Below are 23,769 nucleotides of genomic sequence, written 5' to 3' on the forward strand. Positions count from 1 at the left end.
AATGGCATGTCACGTTTAGACACGGAACACACCTGTGATTTATTCAGTGGGCAACGCTACTGTACAAAACATTACTCTTTGATAAAATTATCAATAAAGAAAAAAAAAATGGAACATGAAAATCGGAAGGATATATGACAGAACAGAACTGTAGCCTAATAGTTGAGGTAGGCCTATTCATTATTTATAGATTGAGTAATATAAAACAAACTAATAGTCGAGTTATAAATTCAAGTTTATTACTTTAAAAAGGCAGTTCTTTACAATGTAAGTAACTGTATTACTGTTGTCTGGCTCATAACATGCAATGGCACACAATTGATCCTCACTCCCACATCCCTGGACAACACATGACCCCCACATGACTGTATGGCCCATAAAACATATAAAAAGGACAAATGCTTTTAACACATCTTAAAACCCTATTAGATGCACATGTTTTACCACTAGCAGCACAATAAAGACAATGTAAATCATGGGACACACACACATAGGCTGGGTTTAGCACACACACACACAGAGTGAGAGAGATCACAAGCACAACTGATTGCCTGTGGATATATTGAAATCCAAATGCTGTATAAAAGACATCACCAATATGAAAACTTGCATGCCTTAAAACAGCACAGAATATATAGGAGGGAACTTTAACTGTTAAACATTTTAAGAAAATAAAATGTTGACAATTTGTCAAGTGTGAGATTGTATTCATACATAGAATATAGAGAAGGGTTGTATGAATTAAGAATAGATGGTTTGTACATTTTTATACTTTTATCTTTTTTACAAAACAAATGATAGATTTTGGGTTGGCTGTTTTGAGTATCCCTTTGGGATAAACGTCTTAAAATACACACTACACTAAAACAAAATTGATACTGGGCATGCGTGTGAGGTATGGCTACATTGGAGGTATGGCTATACCTTTTGAACTCAAACAACTACGAAAAGAAACTAAACAATGGAAAACTGACTTGGCCGTTGTCCTCACCTTTATGGCTTTGGCATGAAACATAAAAATGGCATTCATGGAAAATACCTTGAGGAAAACGTTGTAATGGAAGCATCATGGCTCAGTATTCCACTAAGTTTCAATCAGGCCCATAATTATTGGCACCCTTGATAAAGATCAGCAAAAAAATACTGTATCAAATAAATACAAATACTGAGCTATATTGGTGGCTCAAAAATAATAAAATAGGTCAAAATTATTGGCACCCCTGTTTTCAATAGTCTATCGCCCTCCCCTTGTGAGGATAGACACTGAGCCTTTTGCTAAACTGTATTATGAGATTGGAGAACACGTTGGGAGGGATCTTAGACCATTCCTCGTGCTCTTATGGAGTGCCCTCTTCAATTTAAACCACTGGTGTTCAAGTCTGGAGAATGAGATGGCCATTGGAAAATGTTGATTTTGTGGTCAATTAACAATTTCTTCATGGATTTTCATTAGTGCTTGGGGTTATTGTCTTGCTGGAAGATCCACTTGCAGCCAAGTGTCAGCCTCCTGGCATTGGCAACCAGGTTTTTGGTTAAAATGTCCTGGTACTTGGTAAAGTTCATGATGCTGTTGACCTTAACACGGGCCCCAGGACCAGTGGAAGCAAAATAGTTCCATAACATCAAAGATCCACCACCATATTTTACCATAGGTATGAGGTACTTTTCAACACCAAACCCACCACTGGTGGCCAAAGAGCTCTATTTGTATGTCATCTGACAATGGCACTAGATCCAATCCAAGTGCCAAGGCCGTTTATCAAACTCCAGGCAGTGCTATGGTCAGATGTATTTATTTTAGTATTTTTTTGTTCCTCATTATCAAGGGTGCCAATAATTATGGATCTGACTATGTTCAAGATCCCAATGTGTTTAGCCTTGAATAAGAAGTTAAAAGCGAACTGTTTGAAAGCTTTCGACAGCCAACTGTCCTTGTTGCATAGCAGAGAGCACCAAGAACAAGCACTCCCAGCAACCACAAATGTTCAGTCACCTGAAATTGATCCAAGGCTGTTTAAAATGTGTAATGTTGCAAAACTGTTTAGTAACTTGAATGTTTCCTTTTGAGGTAATCCCAGATAGATGTACTCATACTGCTAGAGTATGATGACCTGCCTAACAGACAAACTGATGGACAAATCCCATGGGTGACCCACATTTTGCAAGGTACACTTTCTGTAAACGTTCTTCACTAGAAAATTTACTAAGACGAATTGAGTACTTTAAATAAAAATGGTGGCATACAAATAACAATGGTAACACTGATAAACACTAACTTGAAATTAGTACTGATACTATATATGATCAAATATCTAAGAGGGGTGTTAGTCCTTGGGTTAAAAAAAACAATCAGTTGCTGTTTTCTTTGGTTGTCACAGTGACGAGTTGCTTGGCAGCCTTGGCAATGTCATAGGCACACTGGATGACCTGCTGCGTGACCAGCTGCATGTCGGAGGGGCAAGGGTTGTGGGGCGTGGCCTTCTGGCACTCCCCATGGAGCCGGCTGGCACTAGAGGTGAGCAGCCGCAGAGACCCTYGCACTGTGTCTGAGCATGGCCTCTGAGTAAAGGAGAGAGGAGGCAGGAGGTACTGTTGGCAAAACATAGGCCATTAACRGTCCTATTAACACTGCAGTGTAAGGAGTGGATTTACTGGCATTGTGTGTGTGATTGCATAAACATTTCTCACCACCCTGAAGAAAAGAGTGCAACATCTAACAACAGAACACCAGCTGAGCTAAGATGCAGGACATTCATTTCCCATCCATGTTTACCAAACAAACAACCCTCTGGCTCTTGCATACAAAGGAGGAGTGTCTCAGTTAGAGGTCATCCCAGCTTACCTTTGGAAACAGGATGGCCATCTCTCTCACAGCCACATGGATCCTTTCTGAGCATGGTACAAAGCTGAGGGGGGAGGAGGAAGAAAACATCAAATAATCGAGTGATCCTTTTTCCAACATAGGTGTTAGTAGAAAACTCTGGCCCAGTTTTTCTCTCTCAATAAGACTGTTAAACAAATATGTTGAATACTTAGGAATGTTTCCAGAAGCTTGCAAAGCCATTGATCCCCCTACTACATAAAGACACTTCTTAAAGAACAAAATCAGCAAGCCATGTCCTGGTGGAGGTTTGTTAGTGGACAAGTGAGAGAATGAGCAGCCCTGGTTATGTCCACTGTGGAGCAGACAAAATAGAATATACTGAAGTGTCTTCATTAATAGCAACCACGTGCTCCATTTGAGGAAATTGAACACCGGTACTGTATGGGTAATTCTTGAATTGTGGTGGTAAATGCTGTCCCTTGACTTTGGCACCCTGTAAAAACACTTTTAAAATGACAAAAACATGACTAATATGTTTTCTGTTTTATTTAACTTATTTAATAAAGAGGTCTCCCGACTGGCACAGCGGTCTGAGGCACTGCATCACAATGTTTGAGGCGTCACTACAGACCCGGGTTCGATCCCAGGCGGTGTCAGCCCCCAGTGTTGTAGAAAGTAATAGGGGCTAGCAGGTTGCTGATGTGTGGAAGTATAGTGACTAGGCTTGGGCGGTATACCGTATACACCGGGGTATTTGGAAGTGGCCACGAGATGATTATTCAATCATGTAAATACCGGTGAAACTATTTAAAGTTTTTCTATAAATTGTAATATTTGTAGCTACTTTTAAGTAAATACCTGCAGTCAACGTGTGCACTAAGTTAGGAGATTCAGCAGATTGCGTTCTTCATTTCACCCGTCACATATTATGAAGCTTACCGTAGTTCCCCAGAACAGTTGAGCGAGTCACGTGTTTGTTTGTAAAATGGCACAACGGGAGAAAGAGGGAGCAGGTGAGTCCAGATGTGTAATGACATGGGTAGCGTTTTATATTGAAAGTCAAGTGATTTTTTTGCGTCAATAGAATGATCAAGGACATGAAAGTATAGTTTTACTTCTCAGAAAATAGATTAGTGCAAAACATTTGCAGGACGATAGCTTCATTTTCAGATGACAACAGAAGTGCAACGCTATTCGGCAAGTATATGAGCTTATAATGAAAAAAATTGTATTTTTTTTGCAAAGATGATGCATGGACATCATGTTTCTAATTTGTATGATTTGACAGATGATCTCCGCATGTGTGGTTCCCACCATGAAGCATGGAGGAGGTGCTTTGTTGGTGAAACTGTAAGTGATTTATTTAGAATTCAAGGCACACTTAACCAGCATGGCTACCACAGCATTCTGCAGCAACATGCCATCCCATCTGGTTTGCGCTTAGTGGGACTATCATTTGTTTTTCAACAGGACAATGACCCAAAACACACCTCCAGGCTGTGTAAGGGCTATTTGGCCAAGGAGAGTGATGGAGTGCTGCATCAGATGACCTGGCCTTCAATCACCCAACCTTATCCCAATTGAGATGGCTTGGGTTGAGTTGGACTGCAGCGTGAAGGAAAAGCAGCCAACAAGTGCTCAGCATGTGGGAACTCCTTCAAGACTGTTCGAAAAGCATTCCTCATGAAGCTGGTTGAGAGGATGCCAAGAGTATACAAAGCTGTCATCAAGGCAGAAGAAGTCTCAAATATAAAATATATTTTGATTTGTTWAACACTTTTTTGGTTACTACATGATTCCATATGTGATATTTCATAGTTTTGATGTCTTCACTATTATTCTACAATCTAGAAAATAGTAAAAAAAAACTAAAAAAAACACTTGAATGAGTAGATGTGTCCAAACTTTTGACTGGTACTGTATGTATAACTTTATGACCTGGATTGCCTGTCTTTGCAATTTGTTTATTTCCATTTGGGTTTGTTAGCATATTTAGCTAGCAGCATCCATGGAAAATCACTATTACCTGTGCTATATCTGTTGGCATTCTGGTAAGACGCCCAAAGTTTTTTTTTGCCACCCCCTTGTGTACTAAGCCAGTAATACCGTAAATAACGGGATGAGAGGACGGTATATGAAATTATATCTGGATACCGCCCAAACCTAATTATGACATGTTTTGGTGTATTTAGAGATCTATTTTGGATGCTAGACAACAAAAGTATTGGATGCTAGTGAACAAAAGTATTTCATATATTGTATAGATCAATAAAAATCAAAGGCTATTAAAATACAGATTTTCTTTACTAATACAATGTGTCTTTCAGTTTACTGTCATTGGTGTTATTGCCTTAAATCACAGATTACAAAGTTATACAAGGACCTTGAGCATTCTCTCTCCAGCGGCAAACTGTTAGAGGGAGGGATCTATATTAATGAAAATGATTAGCTAAACACACCCTTTTAGTTGGTCTAAATTTGAGGATTCCAATGATCGTTTGGTGTGTCTAAACCCAAAATGTCCATTAGTGTTAGTCAATTTAAAGGAAGGGAAATAACATTGTGAGCAAATTGATTAATAATATCACTTTGGTAAATTGGGATTTTCTGAAATGGAAGGTCATCAAACCTTTAAAAATTATTTACAAAAAACTTCTCATTGGTGTTACCATCAATGATGTTACTACTCCTACTGGTGGCACAATGTTATCATAATGGTATAAATGATTTAAAGTAATTAAGTTACCCTATAGGTTCATTTAGAATGGGAAGATGTACCCAAATATTTCCCCCCGTAGACTATATAATGTAGTAGAGTCCGTTACGCCCTGAAAATATCATCAACAATGAATCATTGTTTGAAACCAACACATGGCTTAGAAATCAGATAATGGAATGCATCATAACTTTCCACCATTTCAATCAATAACAATGTCTCCGTTATAACCCAGTAGACTGAGGACGCATACAAATTGGCAGGGTGAAATTCTTCACCAGTGTTCTGTGGTCACCATCTGGATTTGGCACACAAGCGAAAAAGCTAAGCAAATACGACACAGCTTTAGTCAAACGGGGGCCAATAGTGAGGGTTTGTGTTAAAGACAACAGTTTGAATTCAAGTGGATTGTATAAACACTGAATGAATAGCCAGTGTGAATCTGTATTTAATAAAAACAGAACCCCCACCCCAAACACAGACTAAAATATAAGAATCAAGAATTGCATGTGTGTTGACATGTAAAAGCCCCGTAGGCCTGTACAGTGCATTCAGAAAGTATTCAGACCCCTTGACTTTTTCCACATTGTGTTACGTTACAGCCTTATTCCATAATTCATTAAATGTGTCCCCCCCTCAATCCACACACACAATACCCCATAATGACAAAGCAAAAACAGGTTTTTACWAATTTTAGCAAATGTATTAAAAATAAAAAATAAATGAAATATCACATTTATATACCAGTCAAAAGTTTGGACACATCAAATCATTCCAGGGTTTTTCTTTATTTTTACTATTTTATACACAGTAGAATAATACTGAAGACATCAAAACTATGAAATAACAAATGGAATCATGTACTACCAAGAAAGTGTTAAATCAAATTATATTTTATATTCTTCAAAGTAGCCACCCTTTGCCTTGATGAAAGCTTTGAACACTCTTGGCATTCTCTCAACCAGCTTGATGAGGTAGTAACCTGGAATGCATTTCAATTAACAGGTGTGGCTTGTTAAAAGCTAATTTGAGGAATTTCTTTCATTCTTTTTTTATTTTTTATTTTTTTTTATCCCATTTTCTCCCCAATTTTCGTGGTATCCAATCGCTAGTAATTACTATCTTGTCTCATCGCTACAACTTCCGTACGGGCTCGGGAGAGACGAAAATGTCTTTCATTCTTAATGGGTTTGAGCCAAATCAGCTGTGTTGTGACAAGGTAGGGGTGGTATACAGAAGATACCAAAAAGGGCTAAAAGACCAAGTGCAGATTATGCCTAGAACGGCTCAAATAAGCAAAGATAAAGTAATGATGGACTGTCATTTAAGACATGAAGGTTAGTCAATCCAGAACATTTCAAGAACTTTGAACGTTTGAAACGCAGTCGCAAAAAACATCAAGCACTATGATGAAACTGGCTCTCATGAGGACCGCCACAGAAAAGGAAGACCCAAAGTTACCTCTGCTGCGTAGCATAAGTTCATTAGAGTTACCAGACTCAGAAATTTCAGGCCAAATAAATGCTACAGAGTTCAAGTAACAGACACATCTCAACATCAACTGTTCAGAGGAGACTGCGTGAATCAGGCCTTCATGGTCGAATTGCTGCAAAGAAACCACTACTAAAAGGACACCAATAAGAAGAAGAGACTTGCTTAGGCCAAGAAACACGAGCAATGGACATTAGACCGGTGGAAATCTGTCCTTTGGTCTGATGAATCCAAATGTGAGATTTTTGGTTCCAACCACCTCGTCTTTGTAAGACGCAGAGTAGGTGAATGGATGATCTCCACATGTGTGGTTCCCACCGTGACGCATGGAGGAGGTGGTGTGATGGCGCGTTGCTGGTGACACTGATTTATTTAGAATTCAAGGCATACTTAACCAGCATGGCTACCACAGCATTCTGCAGCGATACACCATCCCATCTGGTTTGCGCCTTGTGGGACTATCATTTGTTTTTCAACAGGACAATGACCCAACACACCTCCAGGCTGTGTAAGGGCTATTTGGCCAAGAAGGAGAGTGATGGGGTGCTGCATTGGATGACCTGGCCTCCACAATCACCCGACCTCAATCCAATTGAGATGGTTTGGGATGAGTTGGCCTGCAGAGTGAAGGAAAAGTGCTCAGCCAACAAGTGCTTAGCATGTGGGAACTCCTTCAAGACTGTTGGTTAAGCATTCCAGGTAAAGCTGGTTGAAAGAATGCCAAGAGAGTGTGCAAACCTGTCATCAAGGCAAAGAGTGGCTACTAAGAATCTAAATTACAAAATATATTTTGATTTGCTTAACACTTTTTTGGTTACTACATGGTTCCATAACTGTTATTTCATAGTTGATGTCTTCATTATTATTCTACAATGTAGAAAATAGTAAAAAAGAAAAGAAAAACCCTTGAATGAGTAGGTGTGTCCAAACTTTTGACGGGTACTGTAATTATTCAGACCCTTTACTCAGTACTTTGTTGAAGCACATTTGGCAGCGATTACAGCCTCAAGTCTTCCTGGGTATGACGATACAAGCTTGGCACAACTGTATCTGGGGAGTTTTCCCATTCTTCTCTGCAGATCCTCTCAAGCTCTGTCAGGTTGGATGGGGAGCGTCACTGCACAGCCATTTTCAGGTCTCTCCAGAGATGTCCAATAGGGTTCAAGTCCGGGCTCTGGCTGGGCCACAAGGTCATTCAGAGACTTGTCCCGAAGCCACTCTTACATTGTCTTGGCTGTGAGCTTAGGGTTGTTGTCCTGTTGGAAGGTGAACCTTCGCCCCCAGTCTGAGGTCCTGAGCACTCTAGAGCAGGTTTTCATCAAGGATCTCTGTACTTTGCTCTGTTCATCTTTCCCTGGATCCTGACTAGTCTCCCAGTCCCTGCAGCTGAAAAACATCCCCACAGCATAATGCTGCCTCCACCATGCTTCACGATAGGGATGGTACCAGGTTTCCACCAGACGTGACGCTTGGCAATCAGGCCAAAGAGTTCAATCTTAGTTTAATCAGACCAGAGAATGTTTCTCATAGTCTGATAGTCTTTTAGGTACCTTTTGGCAAAATTAAAGCAGCCTGTCGTATGCCTTTTACTGAAGAGTGGCTTCCGTCCGGGGACTACCATAAATACCTGATTGGTGGAGTGCTGCAGAGATGGGTGTCCTTCTGGAAGGTTCTCCCATCTCCAAAGAGGAACTTTGGAGTTCTGTCAGAGTGACCATCGGGTTCTTGGTCACCTCCCTGACCAAGGCCCTTCTCCCTTGATTGCTCAGTTTGGCCGTACGGCCAGCTCTAGGAAGAGTCTTGGTGGTTCCAAACTTCTTCCATTTAAGAATGATGGAGGCCACTGTACTCTTGGGGACCTTCAATGCTGTTTTGGTACCCTTCCCCAGATCTGTGTCTCGACACAATCCTGTCTCGGAGCTCTACGGACAATTCCTTCGACCTCATGGCTTGGTTTTTGCTCTGACATGCGCTGTCAACTGTGGGACCTTATATAGACAGTTGAGTGCCTTTCCAAATCATGTCCAATCAATTGAATTTTAAACTATAAAAATAAAGACCATGAAGAAGGCACAGTGATGCCGAAACGTTTGTGATTTACCCAATAAATGACGGAGTTGATATATGGAGTGTGCGACTATTTTTATTCGCCGTTAGTCAGCACATTCACATAAAATGATTTTTCTTGGTGTGCGCCAGCTCATTTTTTTAAAATTCTACAATCAATTGAATTTACCTCAGGTGGACTCCAATGATTTGTAGAAACATCTCAAGGATGATCAATGGAAACAGGATGACCCTGAGCCCAATTTCGAGTCTCATAGCAAAGGGTCTGAATACGTATGTAAATAAGGTATCTGTTTTGTATTTGTAATAAATGTGCAAAAATATTTTTTTTCAATATTTTCACTTTGTCATTATGGGATATTGTGTGTAGATTGATGAGGAAAATGCTTTATTTGACACATTTAGAATAAGGCTGCAACGTATCAAAATGTGGAAAAAGGGAAGGGGTCTGAATACTTTCCGAATGCACTGTATCTGGCATTCCAAAGGGGAATCTGAGACATCGTCCTCTTTGTTTCCTGCCAGCTGCGTTTGACACACACCCCCGCCCCTCAGCACACAGACAGAGGAGACGGTGATAGTGCCTGGGAGACAGGGACCGAGGCCAGAGTACCAGGAGCCAGGGGGGGCCTGGAGAGAGGAAGCAGGGGCCCCCTCAGCACTCTCAGAACAGGGCAGCAGGGTAGATAGACAGCCCTGGGCAGCCCTGTCAGAGCAGGCTGTAGAGACAAGTCCGTCCGCGGCCGGCCCCCTCACAGCAGGGCAGCAAGCCAGAGAAGCGGCCTAGACTTCCTGGCCTGGAGCTAGCCCACACCGTGAGGAAGAAAGTCAGACAGGAAGACACAAGGACAGAGTGGGAATACAGGACAGTTAAAACCGAACTCAGGAGAAGAACAGAAAGAAAAACAGGATACATCCTCTGAATATCACAATTACTGAAGGTTGAAAGATGGATAGGTGAAGGAACAATATATGAGCAGCACCATTTCCCGTATTTAGAACCGATAGGGCAAGTTTCACACAAACCTTTAAGTCAAGAGACCTTTTCTCTAACTGCTGATTGGAGTTTTCTGTGTTCCCCTGACCTTACCTCTCACGTTTGTTCTCCTGCGCGGCCCTCAGCAGCTCCTGAATATTCTTGGTGATCTGCTCCGTCTTACAGATGACGTCCTCTGTGCAGGGCAGGGTGGAGTCAGCCTCAGTCTCATCCTCCCCCTGCTCTGCTGTACTGCTATCCCCGAGCCAACTGCTGTTCCTGCCCATACTGCATGGGGAGAGGAGAGGTTCTACGGTTAGGCACTCCCTCACTTGTGGATCACTTTGTATATGAGCGACTGCTAAAATGTTTCCACATTTTACATACAGAAGTCAGAAATATACAATATTTTTCTACTATAACGTTTTAAATCAAAAGTCCTACCCGGACTCCTCCAGTCCTGTGTGGTTTGGTGTGTTGTCATAGTCACTCTCCAGCATGTGGCTCTGTCCCTCCAGGCTACAACCCTACAATGGGATGAATGATCAAGTAAGATGATGCTTGTCTCTTAGTTTAGTTTGCAGACAACCTTTGAATCTGGTGAGAGAGCATTTGAACAGCCGCACAAACGTTACCACAGTCTGAACGTGCTTGATGAAGCAGACGGATCAGAATCATGCTCTCTGAACCTATAAAAAGCCATTTCCTATTAAACCAGACCTCAACTGGTTTCAAAGCAGAGAGGAAAACGAGGTAGTACGTTTGAACCAGGGACCAGCTCTGTGTGGCATTAAGCAGTCAATGAGATCAAGATTCCTGTGGTATGGGTAAGGGCTTCAGTACAGATGGCTGTCCACCCCCTATGGCTGGTAAACACTGTTCACACTACAATGAACCATGACATTCTGTATTCCTTGTCTGCATCAACAACCCTGTAGCCTTCTGACAGGATGTATGGAAACACCACAGTGTACATGTCGTGTTTCGGGGCCTTTGAAAACACACATGTATAGCACATGTGTACACCCATGTATAGCTCTGGCATTTCGAAAACCAGAGAGTTTCTTCAGGTATTCGACACGGCAGTGCTGGCTGGGGGAATAAGGGTTAGTGAAGAACAGCAGCAGCAAAGTGGTGCATGCAGCCAGCCATACCATGCGGAGAGGAGAGGCAGTGAGGTACAGCAGCAGTTGAAGGATAGAGTATGAGGAGATGGTACAGGAGGAGAGGAAGTGGAAAGGCAGAGGGGATAGCACCCCTTCCCTGGGGCAGCTGCCCCCATCCTCTCAGAGGGAAGATTCGGTACTTAACCCTTCGAGCTCGCTCGTCCCGCGACCAGGACAGGGAGGAGGGGAAGGTAGGGAGGGAGGACGAGGCGTTCCCCAAAGGACCCCTCCCAATCTAGAAAGGGTTCAAACCAAGTTTACATAAAGGGAGTTGACTGTATCCTACAGGAGGAGGGGGCGGGGATAAATGCACAAACAAAAACTGAATTGCCACAAACCAAACCAAATATGCTTAAAAATAATTACCACAAACCAAAAACTCTGAAGGCAACTGTCCACAGTGAACGGCATAAAACAGTCCAGGAGGGAGCGGTGTGACCTCTGAACTTACGTTTGTAGGGAGGGGCTGGACGGTGAGGCTGTCGTCACGGCGGGGAGGCTCGCCCCTGTGGGGATACTGCCTCATGGCCGAGCCCGTCTCATACATGGACATGGGGCGGCCTCCGGGGAGAGGGGGGCGGCCGGAGAGGTCCTGGGGGTGCTGCTGGCTACCGGGTGTCTGCCATCTCAGGGAGGACTTCTCAGTCTGCAGGGAGTTCAGCTAGAAGGGACAGAGTTCAGAACAACAGCTTTATTTCTGTGTAATAGCCTAAAAAAAAGGCCTGTGTGAAACCTAGGGTGATTATACCATGGAGGATGTGAGTATATCAGTGCAGGTTTGGATGGAGAAAAATCTCTCTATCCAGACTCTCCATGACCAGGCAGCTGCACTTCCACTGTGTTTTCATTTCCTTTTCTGTAAATAGCCCTGGTCTGGTCACGAAGGACACTCCCAGACTATTGTTCTCAACTTATCATGAGAAAACAACAAACCAGCTGCTTCCTTGAATGAGCTAAACGTTCCTGTCATGTTTGGATTACAATCTGAATGTGTTCAACCAAATTCCCAAATACCTATTTGCACTGACAACATAAGAAACATGAGAAAGACCAACACAACAAGGGAGCAGTTCTTGTGGGTCTGCAAACATCTGAATCAGCACAAAGCTACTAGACTTACTGTGGGATCGGTGGGTTGTTATAATGCCAAAGTCAGAAACGTACCTTGCTCTGCATCAACTGGAGCTCCTCACTCAGGTGACAGTTGACCTTGAGCAGCTGCTGTATCTTGGTCTCGGAGGCCGTGAGGGCGCTCTTCACCTCCATGAACTCATGTAACGTGATTGGGCCATCAGACAAGTCCGACGACTCTGAGCTCTGAAGGATGGGGAAGCATGGTGGGATGGAGATTTTAAAAGACGCAGATTTAGCACCATTACATTACAATCTGTTCATACACACCCTGAGGAAGACTACGACAGATTTAGCACCATTACATTACAATCTGTTCATACACACCCTGAGAAGACTACGACAAGATTTAGCACCATTACATTACAAGCTGTTCATACACACCCTGAGGAAGACTACGACAGATTTAGCACCATTACATTACAATCTGTTCATACACACCCTGAGGAAGACTACGACAGATTTAGCACCATTACATTACAATCTGTCATACACACCCTGAGGAAGACTACGACAGATTAGCACCATTACATTACAATCTGTTCATACACACCTGAGGAAGACTACGACAGATTAGCACCATTACATTACAATCTGTTCATACACACCCTGAGGAAGACTACGACAGATAGCACCATTACATTACAATCTGTTCATACACACCCTGAGGAAGACTACGACAGATTTAGCACCATTACATTACAATCTGTTCATACACACCCTGAGGAAGACTACGACAGATTAGCACCATTACATTACAATCTGTTCATACACACCCTGAGGAAGACTACGACAGATTTAGCACCATTACATTACAATCTGTTCATACACACCCTGAGGAAGACTACGACAGATTTAGCACCATTACATTACAATCTGTTCATACACACCCTGAGGAAGACTACGACAGATTAGCACCATTACATGTAGCAATCTGTTCATACACACCCTGAGGAAGACTACGACAGATTTAGCACCATTACATTACAATCTGTTCATACACACCCTGAGGAAGACTACGACAGATTTAGCACCATTACATTACAATCTGTTCATACACACCCTGAGGAAGACTACGACAGATTTAGCACCATTACATTACAATCTGGTTCATACAACACCCTGAGGAAGACTACGACAGATTTAGCACCATTACATTACAATCTGTTCATACACACCCTGAGGAAGACTACGACAGATTTAGCACCATTACATTACAATCTGTTCATACACACCCTGAGGAAGACTACGACAGATTTAGCACCATTACATTACAATCTGTTCATACACACCCTGAGGAAGACTACGACAGATTTAGCACCATTACATTACAATCTGTTCATACACACCCTGAGGAAGACAGCGACAGATTTAGCACCAATTACTAACAATCTTGTTTCATACACACCCTGAGGAAGACTACGACAGATTTTTCTCATTTTGAGACAAGTGATCACATAGATATGCTGCCTTTCATGTTTTCGTACATTCATCCAATGTTTGGAGTTCAGTAGGCCTGAACAAAAGGTGTGCTATTCACTTTGAACTGGACTGTGTGTTTACACTACAGGGGGCAGCAACAGCTCGACTTTAGATCATTAAAAAGCAATTGCAAAAGCCACAAAATACACCTTAATGGGTTTCTTTAAATACAGTATGTAAATACCATGGGAGYCATCTTACTTTGGAGAACTTTACAGTTCTACTGAACAAACAACCAAAAAAAGGTAGGCTCTCTCTCCCTCAGTCGGCTACTGTATGCACATCAACAACGAATTAGCTAAAATCTAGTGAGGGATAAACCGTCTCAAACTTTTTCAGCATGTGGTCCTGGCAGTCCAAATTGCACTGATACGATTAGGAATAGTAGCCTACTCGCCCTGGCTGACGAAGGAAGTAGAGTTGCAGGGTGCAACAGCTCCTTTGAACTAAAAATACAAATGTATTTACCCTACTGTAGTTATTGAAAATATGGACACTAACTGTAGTGTAATATATACTGAACAAAAATATAAACAATATACTGAACACGCAACATGTAAAGCGTTGGTGCAATGTTTCACGAGCTGAAATAAAAGATCCTAGAAATTCCCAGATGCACAAAAAGCTTAGTTCTCTCAACTTGTGTGCACACATTTATTTAYATCCCTGTTAGTGAGCATTTCTCCTAATACATCCACCTGAAAAGTGTGGCATATCAAGAAGCATGATCATTACACCACCTTATGGTGGGGACAATAAAAGGCCACTCTAAAATGTGCAGTTGTCACACAGCACAATGCCACAGATGTCTCAAGTTGAGGGAGCGTGCAATTGGAATGCCAACTGCCGGAATGTCCACCAGAGCTGTTGCCAGAGAATTTAATGTTAATTTCTCTGATATAAACCGCTTCCGTCATTTTAGAGAAATTGGCAGTACGTTCAACCGGCCTCACAACTGCAGACCAAGTGAATGGCGTCGTGTGGGCATGCGGGTTTGCTGATGTCAACGTYGTGAACAGAGTACCCAATGGTGGCAGTGGGGTTATGGTATGGGCAGGTATAAGCTACCGACAACGAACATAATTGCATTTTATCGATGGAAATTTGAATGCAGAGATAACGTKACGAGATCCTGAGGCCCATTGTCGTGTAATTTATCCGCTGCMATCTCCTCATGTTTCAGCATGATAATGAACGCCYCCAYGCCRCAAGGATCTGTACACAACTCYTGGAAGCTGAAAATGTTCCAGTTGTTCCATGGCCTGCGTTCTCACCARACATGTCACCCATTGAGCATGTTTGGGATGCTCTGGGTCAATGTGTATGACAGCATGTTCCAGTTCTTGCCAATATYCAGCAACTTCACACAGCCATTGAAGAGGAGTGGGACAACATTCCACAGGCCACAATCAACTTTATGAGAAGGAGATGTTGCGCTGCATGAGGCAAATGGTGGTCACACCAGATATTGACTGGTTTTCTGATCCACGCCCCTACCTTTTTTAAAAAAAGGCATTTTATTAAAAGTATATATATATATATATATATATTTTTTTAATCGACAGATTTCCTTATATGAACTGTAACTCAGTAAAATCTTTGAAATTGTTGCATGTTGCGTTCATATTTTTGTTCAGCATAGTATTTCTTGCAGTGAAACTATACACCAAATTTAAAATTGTCTCAGGAATAGAAGTGGAGGAATATGTTTTCATTCAGCATCTTGAGATACTGAAAATGCGCAGTTAGGGACCGTGCAAACATGCAGTCTTTGTCAGCGAAATAAAAGGAGACAATAGCCTATTTCAACCACATAAAATATGCATCCAAGTCTAACTTAAATGTATCAGATCCATGTTGGATCATTTTCACAGCTTTTCATATCCTTGAAACTGGTCCAACTCATGTAATTTKAAAGTTTTGCAGGGAAAATCTTTTCGCTGATTTAGTTAGGCTAATGTATTTTCTCCCCGGTCCCTACACATCCTCGCTCAGAGCAGAAATGGAAGAGAACTTTACTGATGTCAACTAGATTAGGCTAATTATTATTCTTATTGATGCATTCTATAATTCAGTTTTTTTTGTCTTCTAGAGCAACAAGTAAAAACAGAAGAGAAGCTGCATATAGGCTTGTCTAATTATAGAAAAGTTGGCTAACAAATAGCCTACCAAATGTCAGAAATGATATGGGGTGAAAGTAGCCTGAGTAGGCAGAGATGACTAGCTGGAACCATGACGTGTTCGGACAGTAGTGTACGCAATCAATCAATCATTATAGGCTACAAGTGTACCTAGTGACAATTGACAAACATCATTAGACTTTTGGTGTTTTAAGGTGAATGGCGGGTGCATAGTTTTAGATGCTGGAATCCTTATGGAGTGGATCGAACATGCGCAGGTAGCCTACTTTTTGAAGTGATTTGATGAAAACATCATGCCGGGTGGTGTTCATGTCACATTAAAAKGTATTATAGCCTACTTTTTTACAGTTAAATTACATCTTTAGTATTATGCCCAAAAAATATAAAAAGGCGTGCACACATAGGTCCCGCACCCACTATCAAAAAAACAAACATTCCCAATACATTTGATTGACAACTTGTTAAGAGAATTATGTTCTCAATGTTCATAAACTGAACTTCAATTATAATACCCGGTCTGTTACTAAGAATTTGTAGGGTTCTTGTTGAAATGAACCAGACAGAGGCCAGTCTACAATAGTCAGAAGGTTTATTTACGAGAGCTCTGCTTATCATTTCCTGTACATTGGTTTATATACCTCTCATTTCATCATAAATGTCCCTCCTCCTCTCAGACAATGACAATATAGTTCACAAGTCTTCTCCTACTCATACATTGCCTGCCACCCGTTACACAATCTACTACAAGCCCAAGGTTTCTCCCCTCCCTGGGTGGGGAGACTTCCTTCYCTGTTATCCGTTTCACAGAGGTTACAAGTTGTCTGCCACAGTTCCTCTTTTCTTATGGACAAACATTCTTCATCATTATACAGAGACAGGGTAGCATTCTGTTAGATATAGTCCTATCATTACTTTAAAATGTATACATCATTTAGTTATTATACATAAAATTCATAACACAACTAAGGGATATGCACTAACTGTGGATAACAGTCATTCAAGTTCAGCAAAGCGAGTCACATGCAAGCTAACCAAATGACGCCTGCAACTTGTAGCTAGCCACCGAAGCTGCCACTCACCCACTTGTATGACATGACATCCCATCCCTCCAACTTGCTAGCTACGAGGCTCTGTGTTTTTAGCTTGCCAAATAAATACACTGCTAAATAGATAAGCTAGCCACGTTATGACTTGTGATAATTGCCCTGGCTAGTTTACTTTCATCCAAACGGCTGAAGACAGCAAACAACGTACAAGCTGTGATTTACAACTATTATAARTATTTATTAGACTACCAAGCAATGTATTGGTGAATTATATGAATTATGCAAATAGAACCCATTTTTAAAACATCTTACAAAATGTTGGTTTTGTAACAAACTGAATTTGATATTTTTTGAATGATAATATCTCTTTGTTTCATATCTGYAAGGTAGTTAAAATGGTGTCAGTTTCACATAATGGCTATGCCAAAACTATGTTAATGGTAATGAAAACCTAAACTAAAAAAATGACAAATATGGTGTTACCTTGGTCCTGCCATCTTTCCCATTCTTCCCAGAGGCTGGTTCCCGCTCTGAATCTTCATCAGACGCCACACTGTCATAATCTGGCTGGTCTTCATTATCCTGGTTATCACTCCCATGACGGCTGTTGATTCCCTTCAGGATGAGCTCTATGTCCTCTGAGGAGAGAGAGCAACGGTCAGGGGAGTGGACCACGCAACAACCATGCCATGGTGGGTACAGTAATGAGCTTTGTTCTAAAGTGCCAAATGTAAGTAAAGTAGCTTCAGATTACTGTACTATACCTCTGGGACTTTTACAGGAGTTCCCCCGTTGCCGACGTTTGGCGTCAGTTAATATATCAATGACGAGTGTTGCAAATTCACGTGCGTTGAACCTCGCTAGCTTCTGCCGGCCCTGCAAAACAAGACAACATTATGAAGCAGCTGTTTTGGAAGTTTAGACTCTTCAATGCATAAAACTCACCTAAAGGCTAAAACTCACCAATTTGACATAACATTGAATTACATTTTTAGTTGACTTGCCTGGTTTCTGGTGGATGAGTACTCAGGGTTGACAGGGAGAAAAGGCACCACAGTTGTGTCTGTTACCAGAGTGCCGTGGTTCTGAGTCACCAGCCACACTGATACAGCAAAGACGAACCATAAATATACATAATTTGTTTCATGTTAATAATAATCTATTAAACACATCTAGTGATACCTTTATCAAACACTTATAAGCAATCAAAATTTCTGCTAAACCTACTGGGTCAGTCTTGAATTGCAGTGGCATTTGGGCATGGCATTTAAAAAAAGAAAAAATAATTTAAATGTATTTGGGTATGTCTTTCCATTCAAAATCAACTGATATGGCAGCTTAATTACTTTAAATAACATTGTGCCACCAGTAGGAGCTAGTAACACTAACGATGATAATGCCAATGAGACATTTTAGGTTATTGAACGTTTTCTTAAAATGGAGGCCACAGATGCCCAAATTGAAGGTCCCTTCACTAAATGATACCATTAATAATTTTGCTCACATTGTTATTTCTCTTCATTCAAACTGAGTAACACCAAGTGACACTTTGGACTCAGACACACCAAAGTATCAACGGAATCCTCAAATGTACAACATAATAAAAGATAGTGTGATTAGCTAATAATTTTCTTTAATATAGACCCCTCCCCCGATAGCAGTTTGCCGCTGGAGGGAATGCTCAAGGTCCTTGTAGATCTTTAATGAGTGATTTTCAAGACAGTAACACCAATGACATAAAACTGAGGGATAGACATTACCCATTTTTTTATTGAAATATACAATATATTAACTACTTCTGTTCACCTTTTRGCATTCAAAATAATAGATCTCTAAATCCCCAAAACATGTCATTATAACTCCACGTCACTACTGTGACAACCAATTTGCTTACCCTAAGTACTTTAAATAAAATTTCGCAGTAACAAAATACTTGCATTATGTTTTATCCTTGATAAACAGTTCAAAATAAACAAACATGTGATGTGTAACTATTTGTCATTATGAAGTGTTTTTTTTTATGGTTGCATAGGCAAGGGCCACCAAATGCCACCGCTATTCAAGAACGATCCTACTACAAACAGTCAAATGTCACGGTATCTGTTCACCTGCATCAGTTTCTCTTCTGTCCACTTCATCATAAACGTCCATGGCAAGCTCTTCAAATTGATGGTTAGTGAGCTGAAATCACAAGCCACAGTAAAATCACATCACTGGTATGTCTAAAAGGACCATAATAAAACAAAAAGTTAATTTCACTTACAGACTGGAGTTTTTTCTTTGCAGCTTTTGCAAATTCTGACAAATCCAGACTGCTGTGGACAAAAATAAAAAATAATATATAAATTACACACACACTACCAGTGTACAGTTTGGACACACCTACTCATTCAAGTGTTTTTCTTTMTTTTTTGTATTTTATACATTGTAGAATAATAGTGAAGATATCAAAACTATGAAATAACACACATGGAATCGTATGTAGTAACCAAAGAAGTGTTAAACAAATCAAAATATATTTGAGATTCTTCAAAGTAGCCACCCTTTGCCTTGATGACAGCTTTGCACACTCTTGGCATTCTCTCAACCAACCAACTTTTGACTGGTGCTGTTATATATATATATATATATAACATATATATATCTCATCAGTTTATATAGCAAATGCAAGACAATAAATTATAGCCAACAGTTGACATACTTACACATTTCTTTTCCATCAATATAAGAAAGCAAAGGGAGATAAACAATGGTGTGATAAAGGAATTATGTTTTAACCTCAGTTACTAATCCATTGGATGGATACACACAGATGCATTTCATTTTGGCTTATCAGACATTGAGAAGAGGTTTTTGTAAAATGTCACAAAGATGCCTGAACAGCATTCTATAACTCCATAAGCAAGCAATGGTGTTGGGTTCAGTTCTTACCTGTCAGCCATTTGTGGAATTATGAAGTGCTGTCCGTTTCTATGATCTAGTAGGCAAACACAGTCAGATTAGAACAAACATCATTGTTCAATTCATCAATGAATCACCATCTCACTATAACCCTGCACTCTTACCTGGCCTTCTCCCACAGAGGTAAAATGCCAGGCAGTCAGTGAGTTCATACTGGATCTCTACCAGTCTGTCTGCCAGCTCCTGATGCCCTGCTTGTCTGAGCGGAACAGGAATAAAAGGTCATGAGTCTTCTCCACATCAATATTAGTGGCGGTGAGGTCAATTTCTGTTTACTGTAAATGCCAACCATAGCACTATTTATTTTTAAGACCGCTCTACAATAAAGCCAAGGGTGGTAAAGTTGTAATTTATTCAGTGAGTTGACACATCTGTAATCATGTAGATTCTTCTAATAAACTTTAGTACTAGGCAGCCTCATAAACCGTTCTCTGTGAAAGAGTTGTACAACCATCAGGGGTAATGGATTGCTCCCGTGCAGTATAAAAGAGTATGAAGACTGCTTTACCTTGCGTAGTCAATAGGGGTCTTACCCCCCATGTCTAGGGCATCGGGATCCGCCCCATACACAGCCAGCAACTCTGCCTGTGACACCTGGCCTGCCTTAGCTGCTACATGCAGCGGAGTGTTTCCTTTTTCCTGAAGGACAAACAGGCCACCACCCCAACACAATAAGACACTGGACACTGTGTGGACACTGGTGTAATAATGTGCAGGCTCATTATCATTCTATTATGCATTGATACATTTCAGGCAATTTTTTACATACCGGGTGGAAGAAGTTGGCCTGGGCTCCCAAAGACAACAGTCTCAGGCACGTCTCCAGGTTCCCAGTCCGAACACTGGAGTGGAGTTGCTAGAGGCAACACCAAAGAGAGGTTTGGTTAGCTAACAGTTAAATATTATTATTTTTTGTTGAYAAATTGGCAAATGAATGAGCTCAATGGATGTTCTGGCGGCAATCTCTCACCTTACTGAGGTCCTTCGTAGTGACACTGTCATCCTCTCGACAGGGCATCCGATGGACATAAGCCAGCATCTGATATTTGGCCTTGATGAACTCYGTTTTATGGGGACTGGAAAGGGAACAGACACACACTTAGAAACCTCTGAGACTGTCCAGACAAACCTCACCCCAATGGCACTTTAATACAACAGAGAGTCCCACACTGATGGTGATAGATCATGGCGAGACTAGATGCTTATGCTTTGTCGTGACATTGTTGAAAGTTCCATTGTTTAACCTTCAACAAAAWGTTTGAAATGTGTTCCACTCACTGGACTCTGTCCTGGGGGTTGGCCTTGCGTTTCCCACTCGAGATAGATGAGGGATCCAGAAGGCAGTGCTCCCAGATGGAGTTGGACCCATTGCTGTACAATGTCTGAACCATCTATAAAGGAAGCAAACAATAAAACCAATTTGTAGAGGAAAAACAACATTTGACGAAGTCGACTGTTCTCCGATGGTAAAAGTAAAGATACCACAATAGAAAATGACTCAAGTAAAAGTGAAAGTCACCCCGTAAAATTCTACTTGAGTAAAATAAACTTTTATGAAGCAAACTAGACGGCAAACCAGGGGCACACCCCAACACTCAGACATAATTTACAAACGAAGCATGTGTGTTTAGTGAGTCTGCCAGATCAGAGGCAGTAGCAATGACCAGGGATGTTCTCATGATAGTGAGTGAATTGGACCATTTTCTGTCCTGCTAAGCATTCAAAATGTAACAAGTACTTTAGGGTATTAAGGAAAATGTTTGGATTAAAATGTGCATTATCTTCTTAAGGAATGTAGTGAATTAAAATGTGTCAAAAATATAATATAGTAAAGTACACATACCCAAAAGAACAACTTAAGTAAAATTACTTTAAAGTACTACCAAATTACTTTACACCACTGACTGTTCTTGTGTCAGTACTGCTGTGTGAATTTGTGTGAGGTGCTCACCTGTAGCTGGGAGGGGGGCCATGGTGTTTGGGTCAGGTGTCGGACTTGGGAACTGTGTCGGCCCAGACCCCGGTGGATGCTGCAGCACTCATCACAGACCAGCACACCCCTGTTCACTGAGCCCCAACATGGGCCTGGAAAACACACACACACACACAAGATTAGACTCAATATTACCACAAAGGCTCCAAGTCCACACACAAACACCATACTACTAAAAGAGTCATGCATCCAGTGCACCAGCCTGTTCTCAGAGCATTTCATATTATTCTGCACGTAAATCCGAGACATTCCATTTAGTATGATATGTTAAGTTTGGCATAGTTACATAAAACAGATGGTTACTTAAGGCAAAAATCAAAGTATGTTGGTTGGTCAGGGTGGATGTATAACACGAACATCTAGCAACCCAAAGGTTGCAAGTTCGAATCTCATCTGGGACAACTTTAGCTAATTAGCTACTTTCAACTATTTAGCATGTTACCTAACCCATTAATCTAACTCCTAAACTYAACCCTAACCCCTAGCTCGCTAACGTTAGCAACCTAGCTAGAATTCATAGCATATATGTTTAGCAAATTTCTAACATATCATACGTTTTGCAAATTCGTAACATATTTTATGTTTGCAAATCTGTTACATAAAACTTTGGCAATTTCATATTTWTTTTTATTTAATTAGGAAAGTCAGTTAAGAACAAAATCTTATTTACATTGACGGCCATACCCTGGCTGCCGCTGGGCAAATTGTGTGCCGCCCAATYACGGCCGGATGTGTTACAGCCGGTATTAGAACCAGGGACTGTAGTGACGCGTCTTGCACTGAGATGCAGTGCCTTAGACCGCTGCGCTACTCGGGAGCCCAACATATTATGTTTGAAAAGGCATAACATATAATACGGATTGTAATATATAACATATCATACAAAATAGGTGAAACTGAAAGACATTCACAAATGAATACATACCATACGAAACTTAACATATCATACCAAAAACGGATTTACGTACATAATAAAACGAAATGCTCTGAAACCAAGTTGAGTGTACAAATCATTCTTCATGCATACTTTTTTAAATGATTTCAGCCAGACAGCAACTCCCTAGCTACAAATGTCATAGTTAACTACTTTACTTTTACACAATACAAAAGAGATATTCCCCAACTAACGTTAGCTTGCAAGCTAAAACAAAAAAAGAAAGACTCTTGTAAAGTCTAGCTAGCCATAAGCTAACCAGCTAGTTAGGAACAATAACAAAGTTGAGAGCTACGAGCTGCCAGCTAGCAACAAACAGCTAAGGTTACTGTAGCTGACTTCCCCATTCTTCTTTGTTAAAATAGATATCATTGTCATAGCAGCAAGTATGTAGCTAGTTGCAAGCAACGCTATGCATTGCTGGAACTAACGTTTCAAGAATGTGAATCCCATTGAAAGTGAAAATCAAGCAAACAAAGAGTAAAAGGGCTTGGGTTATCATTCCATGAAATACAATTGCTAGCATAAGATAGCTAACTTGCTTGCTAAATTCATAAGGCTAGCCAGCCATCGTTTAACTTACCCGGGGCGCTACAATCAGCGCAGACCTGAAAGTCTCGGTTGTTGCGCAGACGCTTTGACATCCCTTTAGCGCGCAAACTAGCTGGTTGTATAGAGAAAGCCCTTTAAACTATCCGATTCAACCGAAACTCATGAGACACACTATGCTAGTATCTACTGTAGCTACAACGACGAGGTCAGAGAATTTGATAAGGGAAAATGCTAACTGTCTAGCTATCTCATTATCATCAAGATCCCCTCTCCAAGATCCCTCCCGTTA

The 23,769-nt window shown here is 41.0% G+C and overlaps 1 protein-coding gene across 4 annotated transcripts; it reads right to left on the reverse strand.

The window, feature by feature from the left end:
- Window positions 1–1,951: 1,951 nt before the first annotated feature.
- Window positions 1,952–23,717, reverse strand: LOC111961446 (ARF GTPase-activating protein GIT2). 4 transcript variants are annotated; one of them, XM_023983720.3, is made up of 20 exons: window positions 23,512–23,717; window positions 21,953–22,086; window positions 21,280–21,392; window positions 20,972–21,077; window positions 20,771–20,857; window positions 20,510–20,640; window positions 20,106–20,200; window positions 19,972–20,017; window positions 19,304–19,355; window positions 19,149–19,221; window positions 18,045–18,142; window positions 17,805–17,916; window positions 17,524–17,678; window positions 12,405–12,557; window positions 11,692–11,901; window positions 11,386–11,475; window positions 10,519–10,601; window positions 10,189–10,362; window positions 2,843–2,906; window positions 1,952–2,559 (listed from the first exon to the last, which is right to left on the reverse strand). In XM_023983720.3, exons 1-20 carry the CDS (start codon window positions 23,570–23,572, stop codon window positions 2,350–2,352), a joined length of 2,247 nt encoding a protein of 748 aa, XP_023839488.1. In that variant the 5' UTR covers window positions 23,573–23,717; the 3' UTR covers window positions 1,952–2,349. The 4 variants fall into 4 exon arrangements, with proteins under 4 accessions (XP_023839488.1, XP_070297526.1, XP_070297530.1 ...); XM_070441425.1 differs by having other exon boundaries at window positions 1,967–2,589; XM_070441429.1 differs by lacking the exon at window positions 11,386–11,475 and having other exon boundaries at window positions 1,967–2,589.
- Window positions 23,718–23,769: the final 52 nt, after the last annotated feature.

This window comes from Salvelinus sp. IW2-2015, linkage group LG4q.1:29 (genome assembly GCF_002910315.2).
Source record: "Salvelinus sp. IW2-2015 linkage group LG4q.1:29, ASM291031v2, whole genome shotgun sequence".
Lineage (NCBI taxonomy): Eukaryota > Metazoa > Chordata > Actinopteri > Salmoniformes > Salmonidae > Salvelinus > Salvelinus sp. IW2-2015.